We start from the raw sequence: 25177 nt of genomic DNA, 5'->3' as shown, positions 1-25177 counted from the left end.
AATGAACCAACATCGTGAAGAACCCTGCAATGAGACACGTCCCTCGGAGAATACAATGGAATGATAACTCAGAAATGATATCCAATGAGGAGCCGATGGCTTTACGCTAAAGAATCACGTGATATGGGGGAGCCTGGAGCCTCTATCTCTCTTCTCCACCCCCGACTATCCCGCACCTTGAAATCTCCACTCCTCAACGCGGATACAACCAAACGGGTCATAATGCTCTCATCAACACACTCAGCGGCGCGCATGAACATCACTAGATCACGCACGGGTTGCGCCGTGTGTAAGTCTAAAAGGGTAAGGCCCTGTCTTTGCCTCCCCCGCGATAGCCCTCCCTGACCGCTCATCTAGCTCAAATGTGATGAATCTAAGCCCGCTTGTTCCCGATGTGTAAGACTAGGCATCCCGTGTCCTGGGTATCAAAAGCCTTTGCGTTGGAAGGGCGGCTCAAAATCACCACCCAAGGACCCTCCAGAGACTCCTGCAGATGCATCCCCTGATAATACCGCGTTACCCCCGCAACAGCCTCAACCAAGCCCAATGTATACGACTTACCAACCACAGCATCAACCACAACAACCCCAGCCTCCACCGCTTCAGCCTCAATCTCAACCTCGAACTCAGCAGGCGGAACAGTTTGTCACCAACTATTATGATCCAGGACTCTTAGACCATCTCACCAATGCTATTGACGCTGGGTGTATGGAGCCCCAAGGGCAGGAGGCCCTGGATGCCTCTATGCCTCTCATGCAATTCACCGATGACATGCTACAGCTATATCCAGACCAGTCACTTGGACAGACACCACCAGATAATGGATCCCAGGAGCAAAATGAGGAGAGACTTTGGCCAGCTAATACTATGGGGCCGCCACAAGTATATTCGCAAGCTTTGACCAGAGTGGAACCGAATCAAGCTTCCGAGCAAGTTGTCGAGATGCCGTTAGCACAAGCCCTTCAGGATCATTCCTCTGTCCTTGTCGAATACTACTTCAAGGAGGTATGCGGAATGATGTCCTGCTACGATAGCCCGATGAACCCATATCGAACTACAATTTCAAACATGTGGTCCGGATCACAGTCCCTCTACTACATCACACAGAGCATGGCCGCTGCGTGTCTTTCAGAGGTCTCACCCACGTTTGCATCAGTTGGCCATCGACTACGCGACCAAGCTATGATATGCTTGTCCAGGGAAGCCAAGATCGCTGAATTAGAAACATCATCTCTGTTAGCTTTGGTCATGCTGGGGATGAGCCTTTCATGGCATGACCCAGACAGCCTTGGACAACCACAGTTCGATGTCCTCGCCCGAAAGGTTATGTCAGCAGAAGCGCGGGGTGATCCTTTGGCATTGGCCGATAAAAAGAAGGAGTTTTTCTTCTACAATTCGCTGGTGTATTGGAAAATGCTGCTTTCTTTCGTCACGGATATGGACCCGAACATGAGAAGTGCTCAGCCTCAGCCAATCCCGCCGGACTCTCTTGATAAGCACGAGCCTCGCATGCCTCATCCACAGACAGGTATTGGCATCGAGGTACAGGAGTTGGTAGCAAGTGTGGGTAGCCTTGTACGAAAAGAGCGAAAGCGGCTGCGCACTCGTCGATTTGTTTCCAAGGATGATATTCAGCAAGCCCAAGATGCCATTATTGCTTCAGAACGACTGCACGCGGAACTTTGTACGATTGAGTTACCACAAGAGGGTGATATCGTTGACGCTGGTGATGATTTGACCCCAGCGATTCATCTGGTGAATATTGCGGAAGCATATCGATGCACTGGATTACTTCAGCTGTATCGGAATTTTCCAGATCTTCTTGTGCCTTTTGCGCAATCAGCGCATTATATGACGGGCTCGCCTGACTCATCAGGGTCTTATCCGGACGAGAGGGCCTTTACAGATACATGGTTGACCTGCTTGGCTCTTCATGTGCTAGATCTGGTCAAGGATATCCCGACAACATCTCGAAGTCGGTCTATTCAGCCCTTGCTGTTCGTGAGTATCTGCAGCGAACTCTCAATGTGTCGTCCATACTGCACAATTTCAAATCTGCAGCAATCTCCTGTGGCGAGTATAGCAGCCAGTCCTCGATTTAGAGCGCCCTTGAACGGCCTGGAAGTTCTTCAAGCAAGGAAGATTGTCATCTCCCGTCTATCGGCATTCGAGAATATCTTGGCAGCTAAGCCGATCCGGCGAATGTTGATGCTTGTCAAGAAGACATGGGCTTGTATGGACGAGGAAAAGAAGGATACGTATTGGATGGATGTGATGATGGACAACGGGTACGAGACTCTGATGGGATAATAGCAAGCGAGGGCGGGATAGTCGTATAAATCTCCAGGATAGGAGCCTTTCTTTTCAAATTTTGGGCCTTTTATTATGCAATTTTAGACAGATTTAGAAGATGCGGGAGGTGCCACTGTATAATAAGCTTTCAGTTCCCACTTGAAGCCGTTTATTTGCGGGCGACGAAGAGTGGTAAGGGTCATGCTGGATGTTAGTTAGGATTAAACACTGCGGGATTTTCATTTAGCTTCCGGTAAGTTGATGATCCATCGCGATTGAATGTGGTGGTCCCTGGCATAACATTCCAGGGACAGGGTCCAAAATGTACTTATCCACAAAAAGGAAAATCAAGCAGTGGCTTGGCATGAAGCTTGACCAAACCGGGGTGATAGAGCCGCCGGCTCATCACAACGTTGAGTCCGGGGGGCCTGGAATACGGGTCGGCTCCTTGACTCGATTAGGTCAATGGCAAGTCAACACCATCTCAACTGTTGGTGGACCCTTGTTTTTGGATGCAAGGACCAGATGAAATAGATGGCATATAAACCGCCACTGCCGCTCGTTTACCGTCGATAGTTCACCACCATCGTTGTTATTACCGTCAATCCAACGCCATGGCTCGCGGTCTTCTCACTCTCTGCGTCAGCGCCCTCGTTGCCGTCGCTGGCGCCGCTAAGCCAGCCGACGTGGTATTCTACAATGGAAACATTTACACCATGGGCCCTGGCAACAGTACGGCTACGGCCATGGCTGTCCGCGGAGGCAAGATCGAATACGTCGGCAACAAGAAGCAGGCGCATACCTACATTGGAAAAAACACCAAGGTCATTGATCTCGAGGGCCGCATGGCTATGCCTGGTCTTGTGGACTCACACATGCACGTCATCTCTGGAGGGCTTTCCCTTTTGAAGTGCGATCTGAGCTATCAAACCTTATCGCTTGAAGAGACCCTGGAGCACATCCAGGGTTGTCTTGATAATGAGACGGACAAGACTGATGATGATTGGCTAGAAGTCGTCAATATGGACTACGCTGGTCTTGTGTCAAAGAGCGGAACCGTTGGGAAGAAGCAGCTCGACAAGCTGAGCACTAAGCGACCTGTTTTTATCCGCTCAAGCGACTACCACACTGTCCTTGCCAACTCCCGCGCGCTTGAGGTCTCCGGCATAGATGAAAACACCAAGGACCCCGCAGGTGGAAAGGTTGACCGTCTGCCCGGAAGCAAAGAGCCTTCTGGTTCCCTTCAAGATGGTGCTCGCGACCTTATCAAGGTCCCTCCTCCCTCTGACGCAGAGAACCTCGAGGCTGCCCGTGCTGCCCTCAAGCTTTTCCGCGAAGCTGGCATCACTACATTCCAGGAGGCTGCCGCTGCTGACAACCACCACGATGTTTTTGACACCATCAGGAAGGAGGATGGGCTCTCTGCGCGCGGTTACTTTGACTTCTGGGTCGAGGCACCCGATTCTGTGGACGGGGTACCTGCTCTTGTCAAGAACGTCACCGACACGATCAAGCCCAGGAACGACAAGAAGCCTCTTGGTCCTAAGCCTAGCCTTAAGTGGCAAGCCATCAAGGCTTTCATTGACGGTGTTATCACTTACCCATCCAATACTGCTGCTCTGATTGAACCTTACTGGGCACCCGTCGACGCCTCTAACGAGAACGGTACCTGGGCTCCTGACAAGAGCTCCCTCAACGATCCCTACTGGAAGCCTGCCGTGCTTACCAAGACTCTCGAGTCCCTCTTCCTCGCTGGCATTGACGCCCAGCTTCACGTCGACGGTGATCTCGCTGTCCGTATTGCTCTTGATGCTGCCGAGTCTTTCCGCAAGAAGCACCCTGGCAAGGACATTCGCCTCGGTCTTGCTCACGACGAGCTCTCTCACCAGGATGATTGGGGTCGCTTCGCCGAGCTTGGTGTTGACCCTATTGTCAGCTACCAGTGGTCTCAGCTCAGCTCATTTTACATCCCCAACACGTTTAACGCTATCGCCGAATACCGTCTGAACAACCTCCAGGCATGGGCTCAAATTGAGAAGCGAGGTCGCCCTCTTGTATACGGAAGCGACTGGCCTGTAAGTTTTTGACCAATCCAGTTCTACAATAAGAGACTAATAATGGTAGATTGATCCCCTTGACGAGTTCCTCGCTCTCAAGGTCGCAGTCACTCGCTCAGGTGACCCTGAGAACCCCAACTCACCCGCTGCTCAAGGCCCTCCTTTTGATGGTGTCTTCCCAGGCAGTGGCATCTCACGCATTTCTGCCTTACGATCCATCACTATCAACGGTGCCCGCTTCCTTCGCGCCGACAAGCAGATCGGCTCATTGGAGAAGGGGAAGCTGGCCGACATCATTGTGCTCGAGAACGACTTCTTCAAGGTCCCCGAGGAGGAGCTCGGTCGTCAGAAGGTGCTACTTACCATGGTTGGTGGTGAGGTGGTTTACGTGGCTAAGGGTCACGACTTTGGTGTCAAGGCCAAGTTCCCCAACGACGACAAGGCTAGTGCCAAGTTGGCTCGGCGCACCATCGGAGGGTTCAACGCCCAGGAGCTGTCAGAGGAGGCCAAGGCGGATGCCGCAAAGCTTCGAAAGCGAGGTGCCTGCGTTCACAAGCACTAGAAGAACGCTACGTGGAAGTGCCGAGTACTATTTACCGGAACGTGAATTCTTAGTATATAATTAATATTTGACTTGTTCAATTGAGCATTGAAGCAAAGTTCCAAGAAGAGCCCCTGAACGCACAGATCGTGTGATTGTGATTACGACTCTCCATGCTAAACATAACCTTTCAGATAACTCCGGGGAGTCTGTGCGGTATCATGAAAATTGTGTGCAGATAATTGATTGGATCGACTTACCCTTCAACTTACGACTTCCCCTATGCAGAAGAGCGTTACCAACCTGCTGACTACCAGAGCGTTTACAGCTAAGGCTACGGAGAAATAGTACGATGTCAGTGCGGTCGGGGATGCAGATCCCTTACTGGCGCCTTTTTCCCCTGTGTTCAGTTAGCACGTCTCATCATGCCACGTTATGTCCGCTCGACTACCAAGTACTTGACCAGAAACAGGCAATAACCCTGAAAAGGATCAAGACTATAAGAGAAATGGCACTATAAACAAGGGATCAGCGAATCGCGTCAATAGTTCAGCCACGATGCGGTACCAAGGCTCCGAAGCGGCTTAGGATCTACCGGAAATCAGGAACATGATTCCGGCAAGGTAGGATTCCAAGGAGGCGTTCATGTTGGGTATCAGTATCTGCCGATTTGGCCGAGTAGTCGATAACACGGACTACAAATGATGTGGTTTGTTTAGAGGTGTTGGTTCAAGATGCAGCATTTCTCAGGTGTGGCGCCTGTGACGCGATTCATGTTTGAACTGTCAAGTGTGTCACAGAGACGACGATCTCTCGGAGCGAGAAGAGTTCGTTCAGCCCTGTAGATCTCTAAAAAAGAGTTTATACTCGTAACTTTGACCAACAATCAACAGGATGAATCGGTTTGTTATCTCCGGTCTGGACAAGGGAAGGGAACGCGATTGCTGTTGTAGGGTCGTATGAGATTAGTGAATGCAACTGTGATGATAGCGAGTAATGCCACTAAAAGTTAGTTCCCTCGCGTAGACAAGGTAGGTCCACTTCCGGGTGGGCATGTCCGAGACTCTAGCGCAAACTCTAATTATCCCACCTAAAAGTCCCCCCGCGAGGCCTAAAATCCTTAGGTACCTCCCTAATTATGTGCTGACCTCTCTGCTCGACTTCCCTGACTCTTGTTCAGCCAATTAATGCTTCAACTGTATTCGTAAAATGCACCACTTGGCAAAAGAATAAATGAGCAAAAGTTCTAGACTAAACTTTACTGAGACAACCTTCTTCTTTGGGCCCGTATACTGTCAATCAATTCTTGGTCCAAGCCAAGTGTCTCCAAGCTTGTTGCATGATGTCTGTGAGTTTCCGTCCACCAACAGTCAAGCCACTGCCACTGTAGACTGGACTAGACGTAAAATCTGCAACGGGGTGAACCCTTTACTTTACTCCCGTCACCAGTCAATACTCAAGCCACTTCCGGGAGGACCCTTGCAGTCTTTTGAGCTGAACTGGAACATGTCCGTACAAAGGTACACCAACTAGCAGCCATGACCATGTTTGATGCAAAGTAATTAGGTTTCGGGTTTATCAAGGGCACTCATCCCATCTTTCTGCATCATGCTTTTGTGTTATTTTCTTTTTATCTCTCTCGACAATCGCAGCATCAGTCCATTCGTTAAGTATTTGCATGATACACGATTTGCTTTTCTAATGCTTTGATCCCATTGAAACTTTTACAATGGTTGCTGCGCCGTCTGGCGCCGCCGTACTGGTAAGTTCCGCCTCCAGTTCCTCCACTCTCTCCCCACTCCAAGTACCGAGATGCTGATGGATCCAGGCTGTCGTCTTCACACTCGTCGGGGTGGCATTCGTCATATTGGTCGCTCGAATCTACCTACGTCTTGTCATACAGAAGCAGAAGCTCATAGCCGCAGACTGGCTACGGATACTAGCATGGTTATCTGCTCTCGCCACGGCGTCCTCTGACATAGTTTACGCGGTCGAAGGGTCATTAGATCCCGCAAACAATTATACTCTGGTCAATTGGGATGTGCCACCAGAAAAGATGGAAAGGGTTCTCAGGGTAAGCATCGTCAGAATCATGCCAACACGGCGATCAGATACTGACCGAATTGGCTCAGTTTACATGGGCCTCGATGATACCTTTCTTCACGACATTCTACCTCTGCAAAGCATCTCTTATTGTTGTATACTTTCAGTTGTTCCCGCCTTTCATGAAAAAGAGACGAATGGCGCTCTGGGCAGTGTCTGTTTACTGCGTGTGCGCATTTATTGCCTCGATGTGCCTTCAGCTATTTCTCTGCTTCCCCATAACAAGAAACTGGTATGTCAATATGTCCTCTCATGTCCACCTCGACTTCTAATCTTCAATACAGGGAAGTAAAGGAACCCGAAAAGGCCTGCAGTGACTGGTCGCTTATCACAACCTTCCAAACTGCTTGGGCGCTACATTTTATTGGATCTCTTGCTTGTAAGTACGCTCAGCTTTGCCGTCGCAGTAGAATCCAGCTCACAATATTACGTAGTATTCCTTTTGCCATTCTTGATTCTTCACAAACTCAACATGCGCCCTCAAGTGAAAATCAGTGTTTACGCCATTTTTCTTCTCGGCTTCATCGACATCGCTTTTTCCTTGACTCGTTTCCTCAATATACAACTCACTGTTGTTGGAGATTTCCGATCTATCACAGCAGTTGGTAAGTCGCTTCGACTTCCTGTACAAGGATACATCTAACGAATACCCAGAACTATGGAGTGCGCTCGATGTCTACATCGGCCTAATAATCGCCTTCCTACCCGCTCTCCGGCCTTACCTTCGACGGAAGGGCGCCAAATACAGTTACGCCGATTCAGGCCGTCCTACAGGAAACTCAACCCATCCTGCACGCAGGACCGTGGACCGAGGCTTCACAGAGATCGACGAGACACCGTCCTTAGAAGGCGATCCAAGGCCCGGCCCGTGGGCAGTTTCACATTCGCCTGAGCTTGGCGCAACGGGATGGAATGATAAGAAGAGTAATAGTAGCGACGTTGAGCTCGTAAGCCTTGACGTCACGGCAGCCAAGGACCGGGACCATGTGTAAACTATAATTTATTGGATGTAACGGTGATAAAGCATATAGATGTGCTATATAGATATCCATTTATCCTTGATTACAATAATATTTCTTTCACTTTAATCACATCGCGAGCAGCCTCTTCAGTGGTAGAGACTTCTACACACAATCATCGTCTTGTATACCGAGTTTCATGCTGTTACGCGCACGGATTCTTGAGAGCATTCCATGACGAGGGACAAGTAGAGATTAGGGTTGAGGTATATGTCAGGGGAGCCGCCTTGCGATCCATGAACTTATGACCCCTGTGGCTTGGACCCTTGATCAGTAACATTACTGACCATTAGAGTTTGGCTCATGACTCGCATCTCGCGATCTACCCGTTAGTTGTTGGTTGTCGCTTACCCACGGCTAGTCATTCATGATGTGCAGCTTCCCGTCGAAGAACGGGATGATACGTCCGAAGTAGCATGGGAACTCCAAGTGTAAGAACTCGTGATATCCGTGCATACTGATGAAGCCGGATACAGGTTTGTCGTCGTTTCTAATACCTGGACAATATCAATTTAAGAGGGGCCTTATACCAAGACTTCCTGTATTGAGACTTAATTATGGAGAATTATTCTGCCAAGAGTCGGCAGTTCACATCGATTCCTCGAATTCGCATGGTATCGGCTTGTTTAAACTCCGCTGTGGGTATCGGAGCAATGCTAGAATTCTCAAAATAGCAATTCAAAAAACGTCGGAAATCAGTCGTCGATCATTACCTGGCCCAGGTTTGCTGAAGAACCTGGCAATCTCCCGGCCCGGAAGATTAATGCTCCACCACGTCCGACAACGCGTTTCACGTCAAGCTAGCAAAAACACCATGGACGCCATCACCGATACGGAATGGAAGCTTCACTCCCTTATCATGAGCCCCAAATTACGATCGTTGCCATATTATCTGGCTTTCTGCTTCTGTTGAACATCATCAACTATGGCCTGGACAAACTTGCTTACTGTGGACTGATCGGCCAAGTCGCGATAGGGATAGCTTGGGGTACGCCAGGAGCAAAATGGCTATCTCGTGACGTTGAAGATGCAGTCGTGCAATTGGGCTACCTCGGCCTTATTCTTTTGGTATTTGAAGGTATATACCGGTGTTTCGATCATCAAGACACATACTAATACCGTGGCAGGTGGCCTATCAACCTCTTTCAGATCTTTGAAAGCCAACCTCGGCCTCTCATCTGCCGTTGCCACTACTGGAATTCTAATTCCTATCGGCCTTTCCTTCGCCGTCATGTCTATGCTCAACACGACCCCACTTCAAGCGTTTGCAGCAGGCGCGGCACTTTGTTCAACCAGCCTTGGCACGACTTTCACTATCCTTGGCACCAGCGGCCTTTCTACAACTCGTCTTGGCGTTGTTCTGACGAGCGCTGCTATGATGGATGATGTCGTTGGTCTAATCATGGTTCAGGTCATATCGAACCTCGGAAGTGGCTCTTTTGACGCTGTCACTGTTGTCAGACCCATTATGGTTTCTCTGGCTTTTGCGATTGTTATTCCCATCATGTGCAGATTCATTGTTGCACCAGCTACCGTCTGCCTCAACTCTTATCGCGAGGCAAATCCGACTTCCAAGATGTCGAAGCTTTTTGCTTCTAGGCAGACTGCTTTTGTTATCCATACGGCATTTCTGCTCGGTATTGTTGTTGGGGCGACTTTTGCTGGTACTTCGAGTCTCTTGGCCGCTTATATTGCCGGTGCTGCAATCAGCTGGTGGGACTCTGAGGTTCCGCATCTGCAACATCAGGATTCCAGCAGTCGTACAGCCCAAAACTCTGAGCAAGCTGCAGCAACCGATGATCAGACTATGGACGAGTCCACCTCGGCCCAAGCCTCGCCTAAGGTCATGGAAGGTGGTTCAGGTGCTGAGATCTTCCATGATTACTACGAGCCTGTACTGCAGCGACTTCTCAAACCATTCTTCTTTGTAGGTTAACCACTTTCCATTCTACGCACAGCCACTGACATTTCTAGGCCTCTATTGGCTTCTCTGTTCCCATCACAAAGCTATTCACTGGTCCCATCGTCTGGCGTGGTGTAATCTATACTATTCTAATGATAATCGCAAAGCTCGCATGCGGATTATGGCTCGTTTCTTTCACTAACCCTTTCCACATCCTCGCGAAGCCTATTCGCAAATTTACACCCCAACTCAAGAAGTCTTCGAAGACCCTTGTTCCGGGTGCTCAATGTGCGGATACTACACCCCGTAATGAGACTAGCGATTCTACTCATCGGGCTGAAGATCGCGACGCTGTGCCTCTTGAGCCACTTGCCGATACGGACACATCGCAAACCTCCCCTCAAATACGCAATTCGACACCCAAACCTGAAAAGGCTCTATCTCTTTATCCGGCCTGTATCGTTGGCATCGGTATGGTAGCTAGAGGTGAGATTGGTTATCTGATTTCTGCACTTGCTGAGAGTAAGGGAATCTTTGGTCGTTCAGAAAATGGTGAGTCAACTGAGCTTTTTCTCATTGTCACTTGGGCGATCACCCTTTGTACTGTGATTGGACCGATTTCTGTTGGACTCATCGTCAATCGAGTCAGAAAATTGGAGATTGGGAGTCAAAAGGCTCAAGGTGAGAACAGGAGGAATGTTCTCGGGGCCTGGGGTGTCAGTTAGGTGTCTCCCAATACGTCTCGTGTGCAGTTGAAGGACTTCGCATTCTCAAATAGATCTCATATATCAAAATCAATATCAATTTTAAAGCCCAGGTATAAGCCACCAACTATCTAGTCAATGCATGTACATCTTTTTCAGTCTCCACTTCATCGGCTATAACGAAACCCGAGCCGACTGTGACGGTCCAACACTCAGAATCTCCCGGCTTAACTCAGCCCATGGCGACGACCCTCTGGCACCGTTGACAGATGTCTGGTTCGAACTTTGTCTCATCTTGTTCAGCGCTTGGAAACCTCCTCTGATACTATCCGCTTCATAGCCCTTGGCTTGAAGCACACTCGTCGCCACACGAGAACTATCTCCGTCATAACAAGTGAGAAGAATTCTTCTGCCATGTAGAAGACTCTGGAGCTCCGTTCCAGGAGTTTTGAAACTCTCTTCAAGGCTCTTCCATAGACCTTCTAGCAGCTTAGCATCCGAGAAAGGACTCGGTGTATTGTCGGACACGAAGGGCATGTTGACAGCGCCAGGAAGATGGAAGTTGTTAAAATCATGTGGTTGTCGTAGGTCGATGATTGTCGTATCTTGTCTTGAGCGAAGAATACTCTGCAAATCGAGTGTGTTTACAGATGCACTCTTAGGGTCGGCGAGGACCAGATCGAGCAGAGCCCCGCGGTCGACGTCGAAGAATGCATCGAGGGCTTCGGATGCTGTTCGCTCCCACTTCTCATCATATCGGTATAGGTCAACTTTCAAAAGGTCCTAGACAAGATTAGGTTTGAAAAGTCCATTCCCCGATGCAACATACCTCGTTCTTGATTGAAGGAAAGTAACTCTCTCCAAGCTTGTCAAAGTACTCGCTGATATACTGGTACGGTAAATCGCAGCAGAGAAACACGCAGTTGATAGTTCCATCTGGTCCAGCCAGATCCGAAAGAGAACCCTCATTCTTGCGTTTCTCGATGAGCTGGAATAGTCCCGTCAAGTTGAATCCAGACGATGGTCCGCAGACAATGCCGTTACGGCAGAGGTCTAAGGACTTGGAGAAGGAGTTGTGAGAATCGACTTCCTCAATGTGGTTGACTGACTTCTTCCAGGGGAATTGGACGGGAGCCATGAGGGCGAACGATCTAGGTCCAGGGACTCGATCTCCAGGTGCGGTACACACACTATGAGTTTGTTAGCTCTGACGTTTGTGGTAAAATATTAAGACTCACCCTAGTCGATATACGGATGGCTTGGCTTCTTTAAAGTAGGTTCCAAGACCAGTCATAGTGCCTGAGCCGCGCATTTAGTGGTTGTACTCGCACATAATAACCTGCTAAGCTTACCAGATGTCCCCATTCCTGCGCATACCAAGTTGATTTCTGGTAGTTGTGCGTGAATCTGTGGACCTGTCCACTTGACATGGGCATTCCAGTTAAGATCATTCTCATATTGGTTCGGATTTATGATAGACTCGTCTGATTCCTGGGCCAATCGCTGGGCTGCTCTGATACCGCCGCGCTCATCGAGAGGTTCTGGCTGCGATGGGCCACCGAAGAGAGTACTATAGTCGTATTAGCAACTAACAGTGTATGTGGGTTGATCAACTGACATATCGATACCAAAGAATTGCATAAGCTGAAGTTTCGTTGCGCTCGTCTTGTTACTCAAGAATGCTCGCACATCATCAATACCGTGGATGGCCCTCGAGATCAAAGACATGGACAAAACAGTGGATCCAGAACTATATTCCACGACTGTCTTTGTCTTTCCTGGCACGACACAGTTATTCAAAAGGTTCAACGCTGCTCTTCTGTTAGATAACCTCAAGCTAGATAAGATGATCCTCGTACCTGGCATAGCTTTGACATTATTCGCAGGGTGCATAGTCATCATCTTTGCGTAGATACGTACTCCATCCTGGCGATAAGGATTGAGTGAGTCCGGGATCTCGACTAGAGGAAGTGGTGGCGCCGATTGGGGATCGAAGTACTTCTTGACAGAGTCTTGTCCCTTGTATACGTTGAGGGGGTTGGGGTTGGCCATGTTGAGATAAAGTTAAACTATGGCTTGAAAGAGGTGTAGGCAAAGGCACAAGACAGTAAGCAGATAAGTCTAGGAGCGTAATCGAGCCGCTATATAAGCGACTTGGAGCAATACCCTCTGCTTACCAGCCTTCTTGCGAGAATCTTTGGGTTGCAGTACAGTAGACTTTGCTCCGGCTGCATATAGCCGTGGGACGTCGAACTGACCAACGCATCCTTCTTCGTTCAAGTTCCGTATACCAATCAGCTTACCTGGTTACAACCCACAGTCGACATTTTCACGGCACTAAGATCTTCGCCTTTCTGCAGAAAATGGGGTGAATGTTGTGGATAGACTCGGGTAAGATGTAATAAGGGTTGAAGTGTGGTAACTCGATGAGGCCTTTGCTCAATTTCACTCATTGATCAACAGACTGTAGCAGTTTTCCTCCAGTTGGAGACTCTTTGGTTGGCACAATGAGGTTGTTGATGTCCACTTTCGTGGTGCATCTGTGGCTTGAGATGGCGTGTTTACCCATCAAGGTAGTGTCATTGATATGAAGCAAATACACATCTACCTATCATTACATAGTCCAGTGTATGTAGAGTCGTGTACTTGATAACATTGTATTTTAACCCACTCTAAATACACATGATTTGCAACTATGTGTGTCACTCATGCAAGCTCGATTTTGTCTAGCTTACCAGCCCCTGCCAAGGACCCTGATAGTTTTTACTTAAGGCGATTTGCAGTGCAGATCTCCTAGGGAGTCATACAAATTCGGATCCAATTAATAACTTATGGAAGAACCTTGATGATCCCTCGCGTCATGGAAAATGCATTAGCCATCTAGCACTTGTCACTCTCTAGTCAGTTGCAGTATCTCACAAGATTTGATTTTATACAGTTAAGACCGTAGTCATCAGGGACGTTTGTACCTCGTAAATCAACTTGCGATGTACTTGGTGGCTGATTTAAAGTGCTTCTTGATAACTTAAATGTTGATGCTTAAAACTTTATTACAACGTTAAAGATCGACAGACATTGTAATTTCTTCTCCATCAAATTGACTAGATCGTGATCTAGAATTCTGTCAAATTTCCTGAAACGTAGTCCATAAAGGTAGTTACTTGTCTTTTTGCAGAGAACGGCAGTTGCCCAAGAGTCAAAGCGGTATGCATGGGGAAATTTGAACTATCCAAACAGGTTCTCATCATACTTGTCGATCCCTCAGGTATGTAATTTGAAAAAGAGGACTGCAACAGCAACCTATGTAGACACAAGAGCCCTGGCATCAATCAAGGTCTTTTGGAACTCTGGGGCTAGGTTAAAAGAGTTCAACTGCAGACAGATCAACCGTCCCCATTGACAGTCCCAAAGGTGTACCTTAGACCACGAGGAACAATGGCTGACAGTCGTGCCGCAGACCCCAATGTGGTCATGGGCCGTGATCTTGGCTCGACGAATACCATCGTTGTCGATGGAGGATCTGAGAATGGCAAGACTCACCAGTTCAACGACCAGACGAATTATGTCCCCAAAAGAGCCATTATCACCGTACGTTATGAGTAGCCATAAAAGAAGCTTAGGGCTGACATCTTCGATAGATATTCCTAGCATGTGCAAGTGTCGACTTGTTAGCATTGATGGACCAGACCATGCTGGCAACCAGTCTATACATTATTGGAAATGCCCTCGGTTCAACGGCTCAAGTCTCATGGATAGCAAGCGGATATTTTATGTGAGTTTTCCCCTGATAATATTCGAATAAAGCCTTAACAGACTGTAGAACTTCGACCGTCGGACAACTCATGTATGGGAGACTATCAGACATTTGGTCTCGCAAGATCATCCTTCTCATGGGCCTTACAATATTCTTCATTGGATCACTCGCCTCTTCTCTTGCACAGTCTGTGCTGCAACTCACTATCTTTCGTGCTTTTACTGGTATCGGAGGAGGTGGACTCATGACTGTTGCGCAACTGATAGTTAGTGATGTGGTTCCTTTGAGAGAAAGAGGAAAGTACCAGGGCATTTTGGTGAGTATCTTTGACTCTGTGATTGAAGTCCAATGGCTGATGAGATTTGCTACCAGGGTGCTGTGGTCGCTATCGCAAATGGAATAGGGCCTGTGATAGGAGGTGCACTCTCATCAAGCTCGGAAGACTCATGGCGATGGATCTTTAGAATGCAGCTTCCTTTGACGCTTCTGACGACTTTGTGTGTCCTATTCTTCATGCCATTGAAGAATGTGGAAGGGGACTGGAAGTTGTGAGTGGCCCAGTGAATGCGATGAAACCCGACTGACAAGGAAACAGGAAGCTCAAGGCCGTGGACTTCTTAGGCATATTCCTCGCCCTAGCCGGTATGACTGTGGTCATTCTGGGACTGACTTGGGGAGGAAAGGACTATGCTTGGAACTCTGATCAAGTCATTGCGACCCTGGTGGTAGGTACAGCAGCATCTGTTGCTTTCGTGCTCTGGCAGTGGAAGGGTCCCAAATACCCTTTGATACCGTGTAAGCACCTCTAATCGCATTGCGCTTTATCTTCTGACCGATATAAGTGCACATATTCACGTCAAAGATCGTCAACGGCGCATGTTTAACCATGGCCATCAACGGCTGGAACTTCGTTATGCAAGTCTACTACATACCGTCGTTCTACCAACTCGTCTACGGCTACTCAGCCACCAAAGCTGGAGCAATGGTCCTCCCAATCACGCTGCTTCAAACTGCCAGCAGCACCCTCTCAGGCCTCATAGTACATTGGGTCGGCCGCTACCGCGAGTGTATCCTCTTCGGCTGGCTTTGCTGGGCCGTAGGTCTTGGCCTGATGTCAACCCTGGATGAGAATACTGGCGTAGGCAAACAGATCGGATACTCAGTACTCATTGGTGTTGGGGTAGGAAATACGTTGCAACCGTGAGTAGCGAAGCTTTGTGATGTTTGAATGAGATCAAGAGGAGCTGATAAGATGATAGTGCGCTCATTGCTACGCAAGCTGGTGTTGAGAGACGTGATATGGCAGTTGTCACGTCATTTCGCAAGTAAGTGACTTATATTAAACATATTGAATAGCGAATATTAATGATATGTGACAGTTTTGTGAGAAACTTGGGAGCAACATTAGGCCTTGCGGTGTGCGGCACAGTCTTGTATGTTGTGAATGCCCTCTAGTGACGTTCGTCAACTAACTAATCTAGGAACAACGTCCTGGCCGGTTCACTATCATCCTTAGACCTAAGAGACCACGAGACCAAGACTCTACTAGGCAATCCACAAACCTTTCTCGACTTAGTCTCGCCAGAAGAAGCAGCAAGAATTCGATCAGTTCTCATCCCAGCTTACAGACAAGGATTCCGCATAATCTTCCTGATTGGCGCGGGCGTAGCCAGTCTTGCATTCGTTTTTGCATATCTGCTTATGCCGCAGGTCAATCTTACTCGACCTGATGACTCGAAGCTGAAAGAAGAAGGCCGCAGAAGGTATGAGGAAAAGAAGACGAAAGACATGAGTTAGAGGGATAAAAAGGCTATGACGCTAGATATGCGTGCTTTTTGGTGTTGAAGACAGGGAATCGTGGGCTTTAGATATCTTGCTTCAGGGGTGAGAAACGGTCAGTGTGCGCTATTAATGACGATTTAGATATTATTTGCAGCTTACATCAACATAGTGACGCGATTGTAGGTTATCTTGTAGCAAAAAGGCGGGATATATTGAGGTGCTCCCAAGACACTAGATCCATGGCAGGGCCATCAGCACCCAGACTGTCTCGGGTATTCTCCGTCGATCCAAGAAACCTGAACGGGTACTGTATCAATTTATTGAAGAATGCTTGACCGCATAAGTACAGTACCGCCCGCCGTGACAGCCGTGGCCCGTATTCTGATGGTGTGTTGAAGACAAGCTATCACTGGAGGGTCTATGCCGACGGCAGCTATTGGCAGTAGGTAGGTACAGTACTTGGCCCGTGGTTTCACATGCGGTTTAGACTCTAGAATATCCTTTAAATCCTTCGCTCATTATGGCCATGGACCCGGTATAACGGTCTGTAGATGCCACTACTATGACGATCATTTGAGGAATTAGAAATGAGCCAATCAGATACACCGGAGGCCAAGCCGTGAAGTTCAGCTGGGTTAGGTTAGACGGTTTCAGTAGACTTGCATAACAGGGACCTGGCTCAGTCGTTCGTTCCATGGACCTCGTTTGTTGAGAAATAGGTCAAAACTCCCTTGCTTTCCCTTACGTTGGAGTTTCTCGCGGTCTCCTGTCATGGGAAGACCTTTTAAGGTACCAATCTTCATCTCAATTTTACCACATTTATTGTACAGTCTTTTGAACAATGTCTAGTTCAGACTCAAGTTGTAACCGTCCTCTTCTCCCCGCTCCTCCAGCCCAACACCCAATACCTCCTCCTCCTCGTCGAGCCATTCTTCCTCGCCAACCCCGAATCGGCGTCTCAGTAGCCTGCGATTCTTGTCGAAAGCGAAAAGTTCGAGTACGAACCTCATACTTGTCAATGACGTACTATATCTGACTGCCAGTGTAGTGTAACGGGAGTAGACCTCGATGCGCAGGCTGCCTTCAAAGCAATGTGGCATGTACCTACGCTATACCCATAAAAGATCAAGAGCTACGACGGCGAGTGAGGCACCTAGAAACGGAACAGGAACCGAATCGAAAGATTATCGAGCTGCTGCAGTCAAGGAGCCAGGAAGAAGCAGGCCTCATCCTCCGTCTGCTTCGGGAGGGTGTTAGTATCCACGGCATATTGCGCCAGGTTGAACATGGAGATATGCTGTGCGACTTGTCGCATAAGGCTGACGCCAATTGTTCTTGATGTCAAGGACTCTTCTTGTATGCAGTCGTGTATTTCCAGCCGACCATGTAACTGGTGGTTCCGATTACCTCATTAGGTGCTTACGAAATCTCCCTTTGAGTGGTCCATCTCATCACTCCACCCCAATACCTTGCAACACTGTCAATGGATATATGCCAATCTAACCATCCAAATAACTATGCCTCGCCATATGCCAACAAGCAAATCTTTCAACCATAACAGAACTCTTAGCATCTTGCGGGATGCCGAAGAGGGCAATTATGGAGTGTTGGCAGCGATATGGTTAGTCCTTAAATGAAGCTATCTACATGACCGCTGACCATCGATAACAGTTACAACATTGAACATCTGACAGCCATGGTCAGAGCAGCTGAGTCTAAGCGCTCACCTCTCATTTTACTGCTGTTCCCTTCCACTCTGAAGCAGCTCCCCACGTTGGCATGGGCAGCATCAGCAGCCATCGAGTCTGCCACAGTCCCACTCGCCCTTCACCTGGACCACGCACAAGACCCTGTCCAGATCGAAGAGGTGGCGTGTACACTCCCTTTTGACTCTATCATGGTCGATATGAGTCACCATGAGCATGAAGAGAACCTCGCTAGGACTAAAGACCTCACCAAATGGTGTCACGACAATGAGAAAGCTGTTGAGGCAGAGTGCGGTCGCATCAACGGTGGTGAAGATGGCATCGCAGACACTGGTGACCTCGAAGGTTCATATTCCTCAAAACTCTTTCCAATATAGTTTCTGACAAGCTGTAGCTCTTCTCACAACGCCTGAAGAGGTGGAGGACTTTCTCAAAGCAGACATCGACATTCTTGCCCCAAGCGTCGGTAACATTCACGGTGACTACGGTCCCAAGGGACCCGATATCGACTTTAACAGACTGTCAGCTATCAGTAAACAGATCAAGGGACGAGCGCAACTGGCACTTCACGGCACAAATGACTTCACACCAGGGATTATGCGAGATTGCATCGCGGCTGGCGCTGTAAAACTCAATGTCAACAAGTTACTCCTCCAAGTGTGGCATGTTCATCAGAGAGAGAACGCCCATCTGCCTTTGATGCAACGTACTGATGAAGGGATCGAAGTGTTGCAGGCTGAAGTAGAGAGGTGGATGGATATTTGTCGCAGTAGCGGCAAGGCATAGGGCGTCGTGGCTTCGTCGCCGTCAGAGAGTCAGAAGAATCGGCCGCCTCAAGCATTAGAGACGAAAAGATTTGGTCTCTTTATGCCAGCTTAGACTAGCACTTGGACTGCTTTATTTGTATAGCCTAAACCTTAGACAACAGCTCTTCTGTTGCCCACCTCGTCTTTAAACTGTCCCGTTAGAACTCTATCTATTATTAAGACCGCAAGGGTCCACAAGATCGAACTCTGGTACACTGGGTATATCTTCCTGTATGTAGTAGTTATACACTGGAAATAATACCCAGTAGATTCTTAGGTAAGGTGTAGTACATCTCAGTGCTATCGCAATCCAGTAGCAATCTTCTTAAAATCCTCATTCCCGTCTTGTGCCTGCTCAACCTTAAGATATATCTCGAGCGCATTCACGAAACCTACTCCAATTCATCATACATTTTCTTCTATACAAAGGCAGGAACATACCTCATAGAGACTGTTCACAAATCCATCGTTCAAATCGTCGGCGGTCAGAGAAATATATCTTTTACGATCCTACCTTCGAACGGTCCCCTTCGCAGTACAAAGATAAACACATCGAGTTCTACGAATACAACTCACTCTTATATCATACCAAGTAGGTATCAATTCTCTTTCATCAAAGTCCTTTCTACCAGCTCAACCAGCACACCCCTGAATGACTGGTACTAATCTTTGCGGCAGCTTTTGTCTTGACATCAAGACTTTTATCGAACCTCCAGGATGGATAGAAATGTTACTCCCTCTCCGAAACTGTCACTGACGGAACTGCCACGGGACGTTCTTCTTTGCATCGTCGACGCTATGCTCGAGATGAAAAATGATCGTTGCCACCCCATGAAGTGGTCATGGGACCCTGATGAAGAGCCCGAACCTATGTTCAACCCTCTGCAGGCGTACCAGGATGCACTTAGCCTGGCTGCGACATGCAAAGGCCTCTATGCATGCCTTACTAAGGGGATCTATCACAAGGATGTGCGGCATAATAGATCCGCTGCGCTACTGAGGTCAACAATCAAGGGGAGTGTAGCTGGCGTCGTGCGATCTCTTGATGCCGGCGCCGATATCCATATGGGCGACACTACCCAGGGTTTTGTTGTCCGTGTCCGTGGTAGCAACTATGGATTCCCTGCAACCGGTCGAGCCAAGGAGATCTCGATTCGAACATGGTGTCCTTGGGACCTAAGCGACCAATTCACTGCTCTTCACTGGGCTGCTTATTACGGCCACATTGACGTTGTGACTCTGCTGCTGGATCGTGGCGCCGACATCGACCACCGCGTCCGTGTTGATGCTGGGCTAAAACTTGATATACGCCGTTACATCGATCAAGATCAGGTGGCTTACTCATACCCTACGAACATCTGCTGCTATCTCGTAAGGCAAAACGTCAGCGCAGGCCACAAATTGCTGCGTGGTGTCGATAGAGCTGTCGCAGTCCGGGCCTTGGAACACGGAGCGAACCCCCTCTACTTCGCCATTGAAGGAGGAGACTTGCGCACGGTGATATTACTGATCGAGAGGGGGGCGAGCCTTGACACCCACATAGGCACTCGTATCCATGCTTTACATCAAGCCGTGTCGTACTGTGATCTCAGTCTCGTCGACATCCTGTTGAGTATCTCCGGAGTCGCCAGCACCATCAACACCATACGTGATGGCTGCCAGGCAGGAGCGCTCCACAGCCTCGACTACGCCAGGGAAGGAGAGGATGTGCATACGAATTGTCAAATTATAAAGTTACTCGTGTCACATGGCTGTCTGTCAAATATTCCAGACATTTTCGGCTTACTGCCCGTTGACGAGGCAGCGATTACCCGATGCTATACATCTGTGGCAGAGTTGATCCGACATGGTTCTGGGCTCCCTCGCTTCCTTGCACCGTATGATCTCATTCCTGAGGAAATAAGGCTAGCCATTCATGAAGTCCAGGCTAGAGGTCTCACCATTCCTCAACGCAACTTGAACTTGATAAACAACGCGATAGATGATGAAGGGGTACACTTGATGTATCTCCATTTCTATAAACTGGTCCATCGGATAGACTCGGTTCCCCCACCTATGAAAGATTACTCAAACTCACGGTGGGCGACTTACTGGCAGGGAAGACCTTGAGTCTTACCCGGCCAAGAACCGATGTGGCAGTATTTAGCGACCACTTGAAGAGAAAGGGGTCGTGACGCCTTAACCTCTATGCGCCTCTATTGACGCAGGTAACATCTACATAATACAATGCTTCCCTCATTTTAATACCTGGTCTAATTATACAAACTGTAGGATATACTGCCTCATGCTCTGTGTTGACAGCAATAATGGCGCTTTGCTGACACTTTATTTTAACTTGGCATTCGAGACCTCAATAATAAAACTTGCTGCATGAAGAAGCTCTTTATATCCCAAAGTTACATGAGAAGCAACCCTAGCACACATACATGGAGAGATCGGTAAAGACAACAGAACATTATGAACAACACGCGAGGGATGCCATTCGAATGTTCCGGCCAGTATAGTCTTACTTTTCTGAGACCCTTGCAACAACGGCCTAACATGGATGCTAAGTCCGGTATGGTGTAGTGGCTAACATTTCGCGCTCTCATAACCTGAGAGATCAGTACCGCGGAGCCCAGGGTTCGATTCCCTGTACCGGAGTTTCCTTTTGCTACCTCAAGCACTTATCTATCTACCTTTTTGCCAGTCAATGAATGCCTCCCTCCAACTTGATAAACAGAACTACAAGCAGGCCCTCTCTCCTGCCTTGTTTGCCTACTTAGAACATCTGGACTCAATGGCAAAACGAATAGCTTGTACATATGTAAGCTCTTCGACTACATCCGGAGTGAAATTCGGATCCGGAAGTGGGGCCGACAAGTTACTCGGGGCGGAGGAATCGAGGAGATTTGAGAAGAGTGACGGACGGTAGAAGGAAGGACCGAAGAACTGGGGAATCACTTATCGATAAAGCTTTCACCATTATTCGGCAATTGTGCTGTCAGTAGCGGGATGACATCAACGATCCTGGGTCATTCAAAGTGCTGACTCTGATTGTATAATTGCCAGGAAGGGCAATATCAGATCATCAACAATAATCAAGAAGCACATGAACATGTCATATCGCAAGAAAGACATACATCGTTGGGCGTAAGAATTGTCTCCATGGGGCATTCGGAGACGGGTTGATTACAAAGATTGCTGTAACAATCGCGCAATTGAGTTACCTTGGCCTTGGTCCAATTGTGGATGTGGGTTCAGCTCCTCCACCCTCCAGGACCTCGGATTAGAAATCTAAATCGGGCACCTTATGAATAATCGATCCAGTCCATTTCATTCCCCCAGACAAGTGACCCCCTCACTATAACTTGCATATGCACATTGCCTTAGTAGAGGTTAAGATCTTCTATCCATTCTTATAAAGCTCTCATCATTCCCCCTTCGAAACTCACCTCACTCACTTACCACTACATTAATGACAACGCGCATTGCCCAGCTAGGCAAACAATTCTTCAACATGGCTCAAAAGATCAAGACCGACATCACCCTCTACACCACCAACACTCCCAATGGCATCAAGCCTTCCATTCTGCTCGAGGAGCTCAACCTCGAGTACAAGGTAAACCATCTGTCTTGCACCAACACAACCAGTGTCTAATAACCCCAGGTCCACGCCATCAAGATGACCGAGAATGAGCAAAAGGAAGAATGGTTCCTCAAGATCAACCCCAACGGTCGCATTCCTGCTCTCACTGATACCCTCGACGGCAAGCAGATCCGTGTCTTTGAGAGCGGTGCTATGCTGCAGTACCTCGTTGATCGCTATGACAAGGATCACAAGCTTTCTTTCCCCTATGACTCTGCTGAGCATTGGGAGATGACTAGCTGGTTGATGTGGCAGATGGGTGGTCTTGGTCCCATGCAGGGACAGGCCAACCACTTCAAGCGTATGTATCATTGTCTCCATTCACGTATCGAATGCTGACAGTGCTCAGGCTACGCTCCTGAGAAGATTGAGTACGGCATCAACCGCTACACCAACGAGACCCGCCGTCTGTACCGCACTCTCGACACTCATCTCGCCGAGCAACCATCTGGCTACATCGTCGGCGGCAAGGTGACCATTGCCGATATCTCCATCTGGGGCTGGGTCGCCAGTGCCAGTAAGTCTCTCTCTTCTCTCATCGCATTTCACATACTAACACACCCTGACAGAGTGGGCTGGTGTCGACCTCTCCGAGTTCCCCAACCTGGAGAAGTGGCTCTACAAGCTGCTTGAGCGACCTGGATTCGAGGCCGGTCGCCATGTTCCTACCCCTCATGGTGCCTTTGAGATGAACAAGCTCTCCGAGGAGGAGCTCGAGGAGAAGGCCTCTGGAGCCAAGAAGTGGGTGCAGGCCGGTATGAAGGATGATGCCAAGAAATGAATTAACGAGAACATGAAAGTCGAATAATTACTCAAACAATAATACATACAAACTTCTTAATTCATAGATGACACATATGCCGAGTGCTTGACTGTACGTAATCATCGCTGACTCATTACTTCTTGACAACAGCCAGCTTGCTTCGCACAGGAACGTTCTCCTCTCTTCCAACCTCGGGGAAGCCCTCAACCTTGACTCCCTTTCGGAAGATAACACAATGTGTCGAGCCTCCGAAGTGGAACATACCTGTCTCCTGCCCCTTCTTGACATGGTCGCCCTCCTTAACCGTAATCTCACATGTGCTCACTTCATCCATACCAATACCGACAAACGCCAGCAGTCCAATGGCGGGCTCATCGGCTTCGATAATAATGATCGCTCTCGTGGCCAACGCACTCAGGTACCCTTGACTTTGTGACAAACCAGCCGATGAAATCTCGGTCGAGCCAGGCTCTCCCACACCCTCAAAGAGAGGCTCACTAAAGTAAGTACCGTCCTGTACAAAAGCACGCACGATCTTGCCAGAGACGGGAGTGTGCCAACGATGGTAGGACAGAGCGGAAAGGAAGGCCTGGTAGATGGTGCCGCCGGCGAACTTCTCGGCAAGAGGGTCGTGAGCGAGCATATCGAGGATAGAGTAGGGTTGACCCTTGGCGAAGAATCGGTCTCGGAGCTTAACGTCGTGCTCGATGTTGTAAACGCGCGATTCACAGCAGTTGGCGATGACTAGATCGTCATCGGGCGATGCTACGGGGCGAGCACTGTCGCGGACCTTACGGGTGAAGAAGTCTAATCAGTTAGTAGGTGAAAGAGCTGTGTCGGCAAAGTGATATCTTACCGTCCCATGACTTGTAGCCATAGTATTGAGCTGAAGCATCACACTCAAACATGTCTTCGAACTTCATATCCGTGCCTAGGGGCTTGTTGGCAACTTCGACAAGATCGTGAAGACCAGTCGGGCCAAACCAGCCCTCCTTGTGATCTCCCAGGACCTTTGCCGAGTCAGGCGTCTGTACAGAATTAGTTCAATTCTCCAGCCTTCCTACATAGATAACATACCTGAAGATATCTGCCCCAATAATTGAGGACCTTCTTCAGCATTCGGTTCACATCAGGATCCAAGAAAGCCGCATAACCACTACACTCATCAGTCTCACCCACACAGTTCCCATCTCAGTGAAAACTCACCTGGGTGTTCCCATAGGGTAATCAAAGATGGCACAAAGCGGCACACCAACCATGCCCACACTCTCCGCCGCATCCGTCCACTCAGGAGCCGTGCTAAAGATATGGTTCAGCACCTGCAGCATGTGCTCATAGTCGCGCAGCTGCGGCGTCCCCGTAGGATCATTTTCGTAGGGATGCTTCTGGGGGATCTCTTCAAACATCTGTACAAAGTACATGTATATACGGGGTGTCGTCTCAATGAATTCCTTGAATTCTCTAAGGACGGGGACAAGCTCTTTGGGGTTCTCATCAGCGTGTTTTGTCACCCGACGCATGTACTCTTTGTGCACGCGGTGGTCGGCGGGAAGCCATGCACCAGGCCTGAAAGAATTGAGTTAGCTATACCAGAGACAAGTAGAAAGTGAATCTCACTTGTGAATGCGGTGCTTGGAGGGGATTTTGTGGTGGTCGCCGTGTTGATGAACCATGTTTGCTGCTGTTGTGTCTTTACTGAATATGTTCTTGACTGCGTATGATACTGAAGAACAAGTTGAGATCAGCCCAGCTTCAATTGCCAAGCCAAGGGTTCTATATAGGACTCCTCCTCTCCGTGCTCCGTCTTCAAGCTCAATCACTTCACTTACTAGTCAGTAATACGTCAGCTAAATCTCGATGATGTAAACCCCCCCTTCAGACTTACAAGCAGCTGAAGCTCCCAACTCCACCCCCGGGCATTACCGTGCTAACCCCTCTCCGAAGTACCCGTTTATAAAGTGCCGTTATCCGTATTCAATCAATTCCCTGATAATTTCTTGTTACCTTTTCCCCCAAGAATGCAAGGCGCATTGCTTTGTCGATGATTGTGCCGATCTCCCGAACTAGCAAGACCAATTAAAAAATCATGATGACGTTGCTGGCGTTTCTTCCAAGTCTG

At 48.6% G+C, this 25177-nt stretch overlaps 11 protein-coding genes and 1 non-coding gene across 12 annotated transcripts; 10 read left to right on the top strand and 2 right to left on the bottom strand.

Annotated features, from left to right (window-relative positions):
* Positions 1-222: 222 nt before the first annotated feature.
* On the top strand, positions 223-2310 carry B0J16DRAFT_257353 (fungal-specific transcription factor domain-containing protein; the record flags this gene model as incomplete). Its single annotated transcript, XM_046123144.1, has 2 exons — positions 223-303; positions 358-2310. The coding sequence occupies 2 exons, from the start codon at positions 223-225 to the stop codon at positions 2308-2310; spliced, it is 2034 nt and encodes a 677-aa protein (XP_045990198.1).
* A 596-nt stretch (positions 2311-2906) lies between these two features.
* B0J16DRAFT_353047 (amidohydrolase family-domain-containing protein) lies at positions 2907-4911 on the top strand (the record flags this gene model as incomplete). Its single annotated transcript, XM_046129287.1, has 2 exons — positions 2907-4367; positions 4417-4911. The coding sequence occupies 2 exons, from the start codon at positions 2907-2909 to the stop codon at positions 4909-4911; spliced, it is 1956 nt and encodes a 651-aa protein (XP_045990197.1).
* A 1708-nt stretch (positions 4912-6619) lies between these two features.
* B0J16DRAFT_379006 (uncharacterized protein) lies at positions 6620-7985 on the top strand (the record flags this gene model as incomplete). The annotated part of the gene is made up of 6 exons (XM_046130963.1): positions 6620-6652; positions 6719-6964; positions 7023-7225; positions 7278-7372; positions 7428-7598; positions 7648-7985. The coding sequence occupies 6 exons, from the start codon at positions 6620-6622 to the stop codon at positions 7983-7985; spliced, it is 1086 nt and encodes a 361-aa protein (XP_045990196.1).
* Positions 7986-8819: 834 nt separating this feature from the next.
* Positions 8820-10691, top strand: B0J16DRAFT_410054 (Sodium/hydrogen exchanger family-domain-containing protein). Its single transcript, XM_046133121.1, has 3 exons — positions 8820-9090; positions 9140-9939; positions 9987-10691. Exons 1-3 carry the CDS (start codon positions 8850-8852, stop codon positions 10638-10640), a joined length of 1695 nt encoding a protein of 564 aa, XP_045990195.1. The 5' UTR covers positions 8820-8849; the 3' UTR covers positions 10641-10691.
* Positions 10692-10716: 25 nt separating this feature from the next.
* Positions 10717-12792, bottom strand: B0J16DRAFT_41225 (tryptophan synthase beta subunit-like PLP-dependent enzyme). The gene is made up of 6 exons (XM_046133284.1): positions 12479-12792; positions 12238-12430; positions 11972-12189; positions 11858-11918; positions 11449-11809; positions 10717-11402 (listed from the first exon to the last, which is right to left on the bottom strand). Exons 1-6 carry the CDS (start codon positions 12669-12671, stop codon positions 10794-10796), a joined length of 1635 nt encoding a protein of 544 aa, XP_045990194.1. The 5' UTR covers positions 12672-12792; the 3' UTR covers positions 10717-10793.
* Positions 12793-14054: 1262 nt separating this feature from the next.
* On the top strand, positions 14055-16401 carry B0J16DRAFT_392350 (major facilitator superfamily domain-containing protein; the record flags this gene model as incomplete). Its single annotated transcript, XM_046131997.1, has 9 exons — positions 14055-14207; positions 14258-14391; positions 14440-14689; positions 14746-14921; positions 14969-15168; positions 15216-15573; positions 15633-15698; positions 15753-15806; positions 15855-16401. The coding sequence occupies 9 exons, from the start codon at positions 14055-14057 to the stop codon at positions 16168-16170; spliced, it is 1707 nt and encodes a 568-aa protein (XP_045990193.1). The 3' UTR covers positions 16171-16401.
* A 443-nt stretch (positions 16402-16844) lies between these two features.
* Positions 16845-17518, top strand: B0J16DRAFT_330588 (uncharacterized protein). Its single transcript, XM_046126484.1, has 2 exons — positions 16845-17152; positions 17204-17518. Exons 1-2 carry the CDS (start codon positions 16997-16999, stop codon positions 17492-17494), a joined length of 447 nt encoding a protein of 148 aa, XP_045990192.1. The 5' UTR covers positions 16845-16996; the 3' UTR covers positions 17495-17518.
* Positions 17519-17623: 105 nt separating this feature from the next.
* B0J16DRAFT_410051 (ketose-bisphosphate aldolase) lies at positions 17624-18800 on the top strand. Its single transcript, XM_046133120.1, has 3 exons — positions 17624-17776; positions 17827-18206; positions 18256-18800. The coding sequence occupies exons 1-3, from the start codon at positions 17673-17675 to the stop codon at positions 18645-18647; spliced, it is 876 nt and encodes a 291-aa protein (XP_045990191.1). The 5' UTR covers positions 17624-17672; the 3' UTR covers positions 18648-18800.
* Positions 18801-19118: 318 nt separating this feature from the next.
* Positions 19119-20776, top strand: B0J16DRAFT_392348 (ankyrin repeat-containing domain protein; the record flags this gene model as incomplete). The annotated part of the gene is made up of 1 exon (XM_046131996.1): positions 19119-20776. Exon 1 carries the CDS (start codon positions 19385-19387, stop codon positions 20774-20776), a length of 1392 nt encoding a protein of 463 aa, XP_045990190.1. The 5' UTR covers positions 19119-19384.
* Positions 20777-21220: 444 nt separating this feature from the next.
* Positions 21221-21310, top strand: B0J16DRAFT_t31. Its single transcript has one exon. It is a non-coding gene; the product is annotated as a tRNA-Glu (tRNA).
* A 522-nt stretch (positions 21311-21832) lies between these two features.
* On the top strand, positions 21833-23127 carry B0J16DRAFT_330580 (glutathione S-transferase). Its single transcript, XM_046126483.1, has 4 exons — positions 21833-22268; positions 22317-22596; positions 22645-22812; positions 22865-23127. The coding sequence occupies exons 1-4, from the start codon at positions 22125-22127 to the stop codon at positions 23074-23076; spliced, it is 804 nt and encodes a 267-aa protein (XP_045990189.1). The 5' UTR covers positions 21833-22124; the 3' UTR covers positions 23077-23127.
* Positions 23128-24893, bottom strand: B0J16DRAFT_330578 (Phophatidylserine decarboxylase-domain-containing protein). The gene is made up of 5 exons (XM_046126481.1): positions 24676-24893; positions 24265-24624; positions 24136-24214; positions 23915-24086; positions 23128-23865 (listed from the first exon to the last, which is right to left on the bottom strand). Exons 1-5 carry the CDS (start codon positions 24729-24731, stop codon positions 23192-23194), a joined length of 1341 nt encoding a protein of 446 aa, XP_045990188.1. The 5' UTR covers positions 24732-24893; the 3' UTR covers positions 23128-23191.
* Positions 24894-25177: the final 284 nt, after the last annotated feature.

This window comes from Fusarium flagelliforme, assembly GCF_020744385.1.
Source record: "Fusarium flagelliforme strain FIESC 12 MPI-CAGE-AA-0113 chromosome Unknown B0J16scaffold_1, whole genome shotgun sequence".
Classification (NCBI taxonomy): Eukaryota; Fungi; Ascomycota; class Sordariomycetes; order Hypocreales; family Nectriaceae; genus Fusarium; species Fusarium flagelliforme.
The sequence above is the reverse complement of the archived record's forward strand: the minus strand, read 5'-3'. Positions and strand labels throughout refer to the sequence as shown.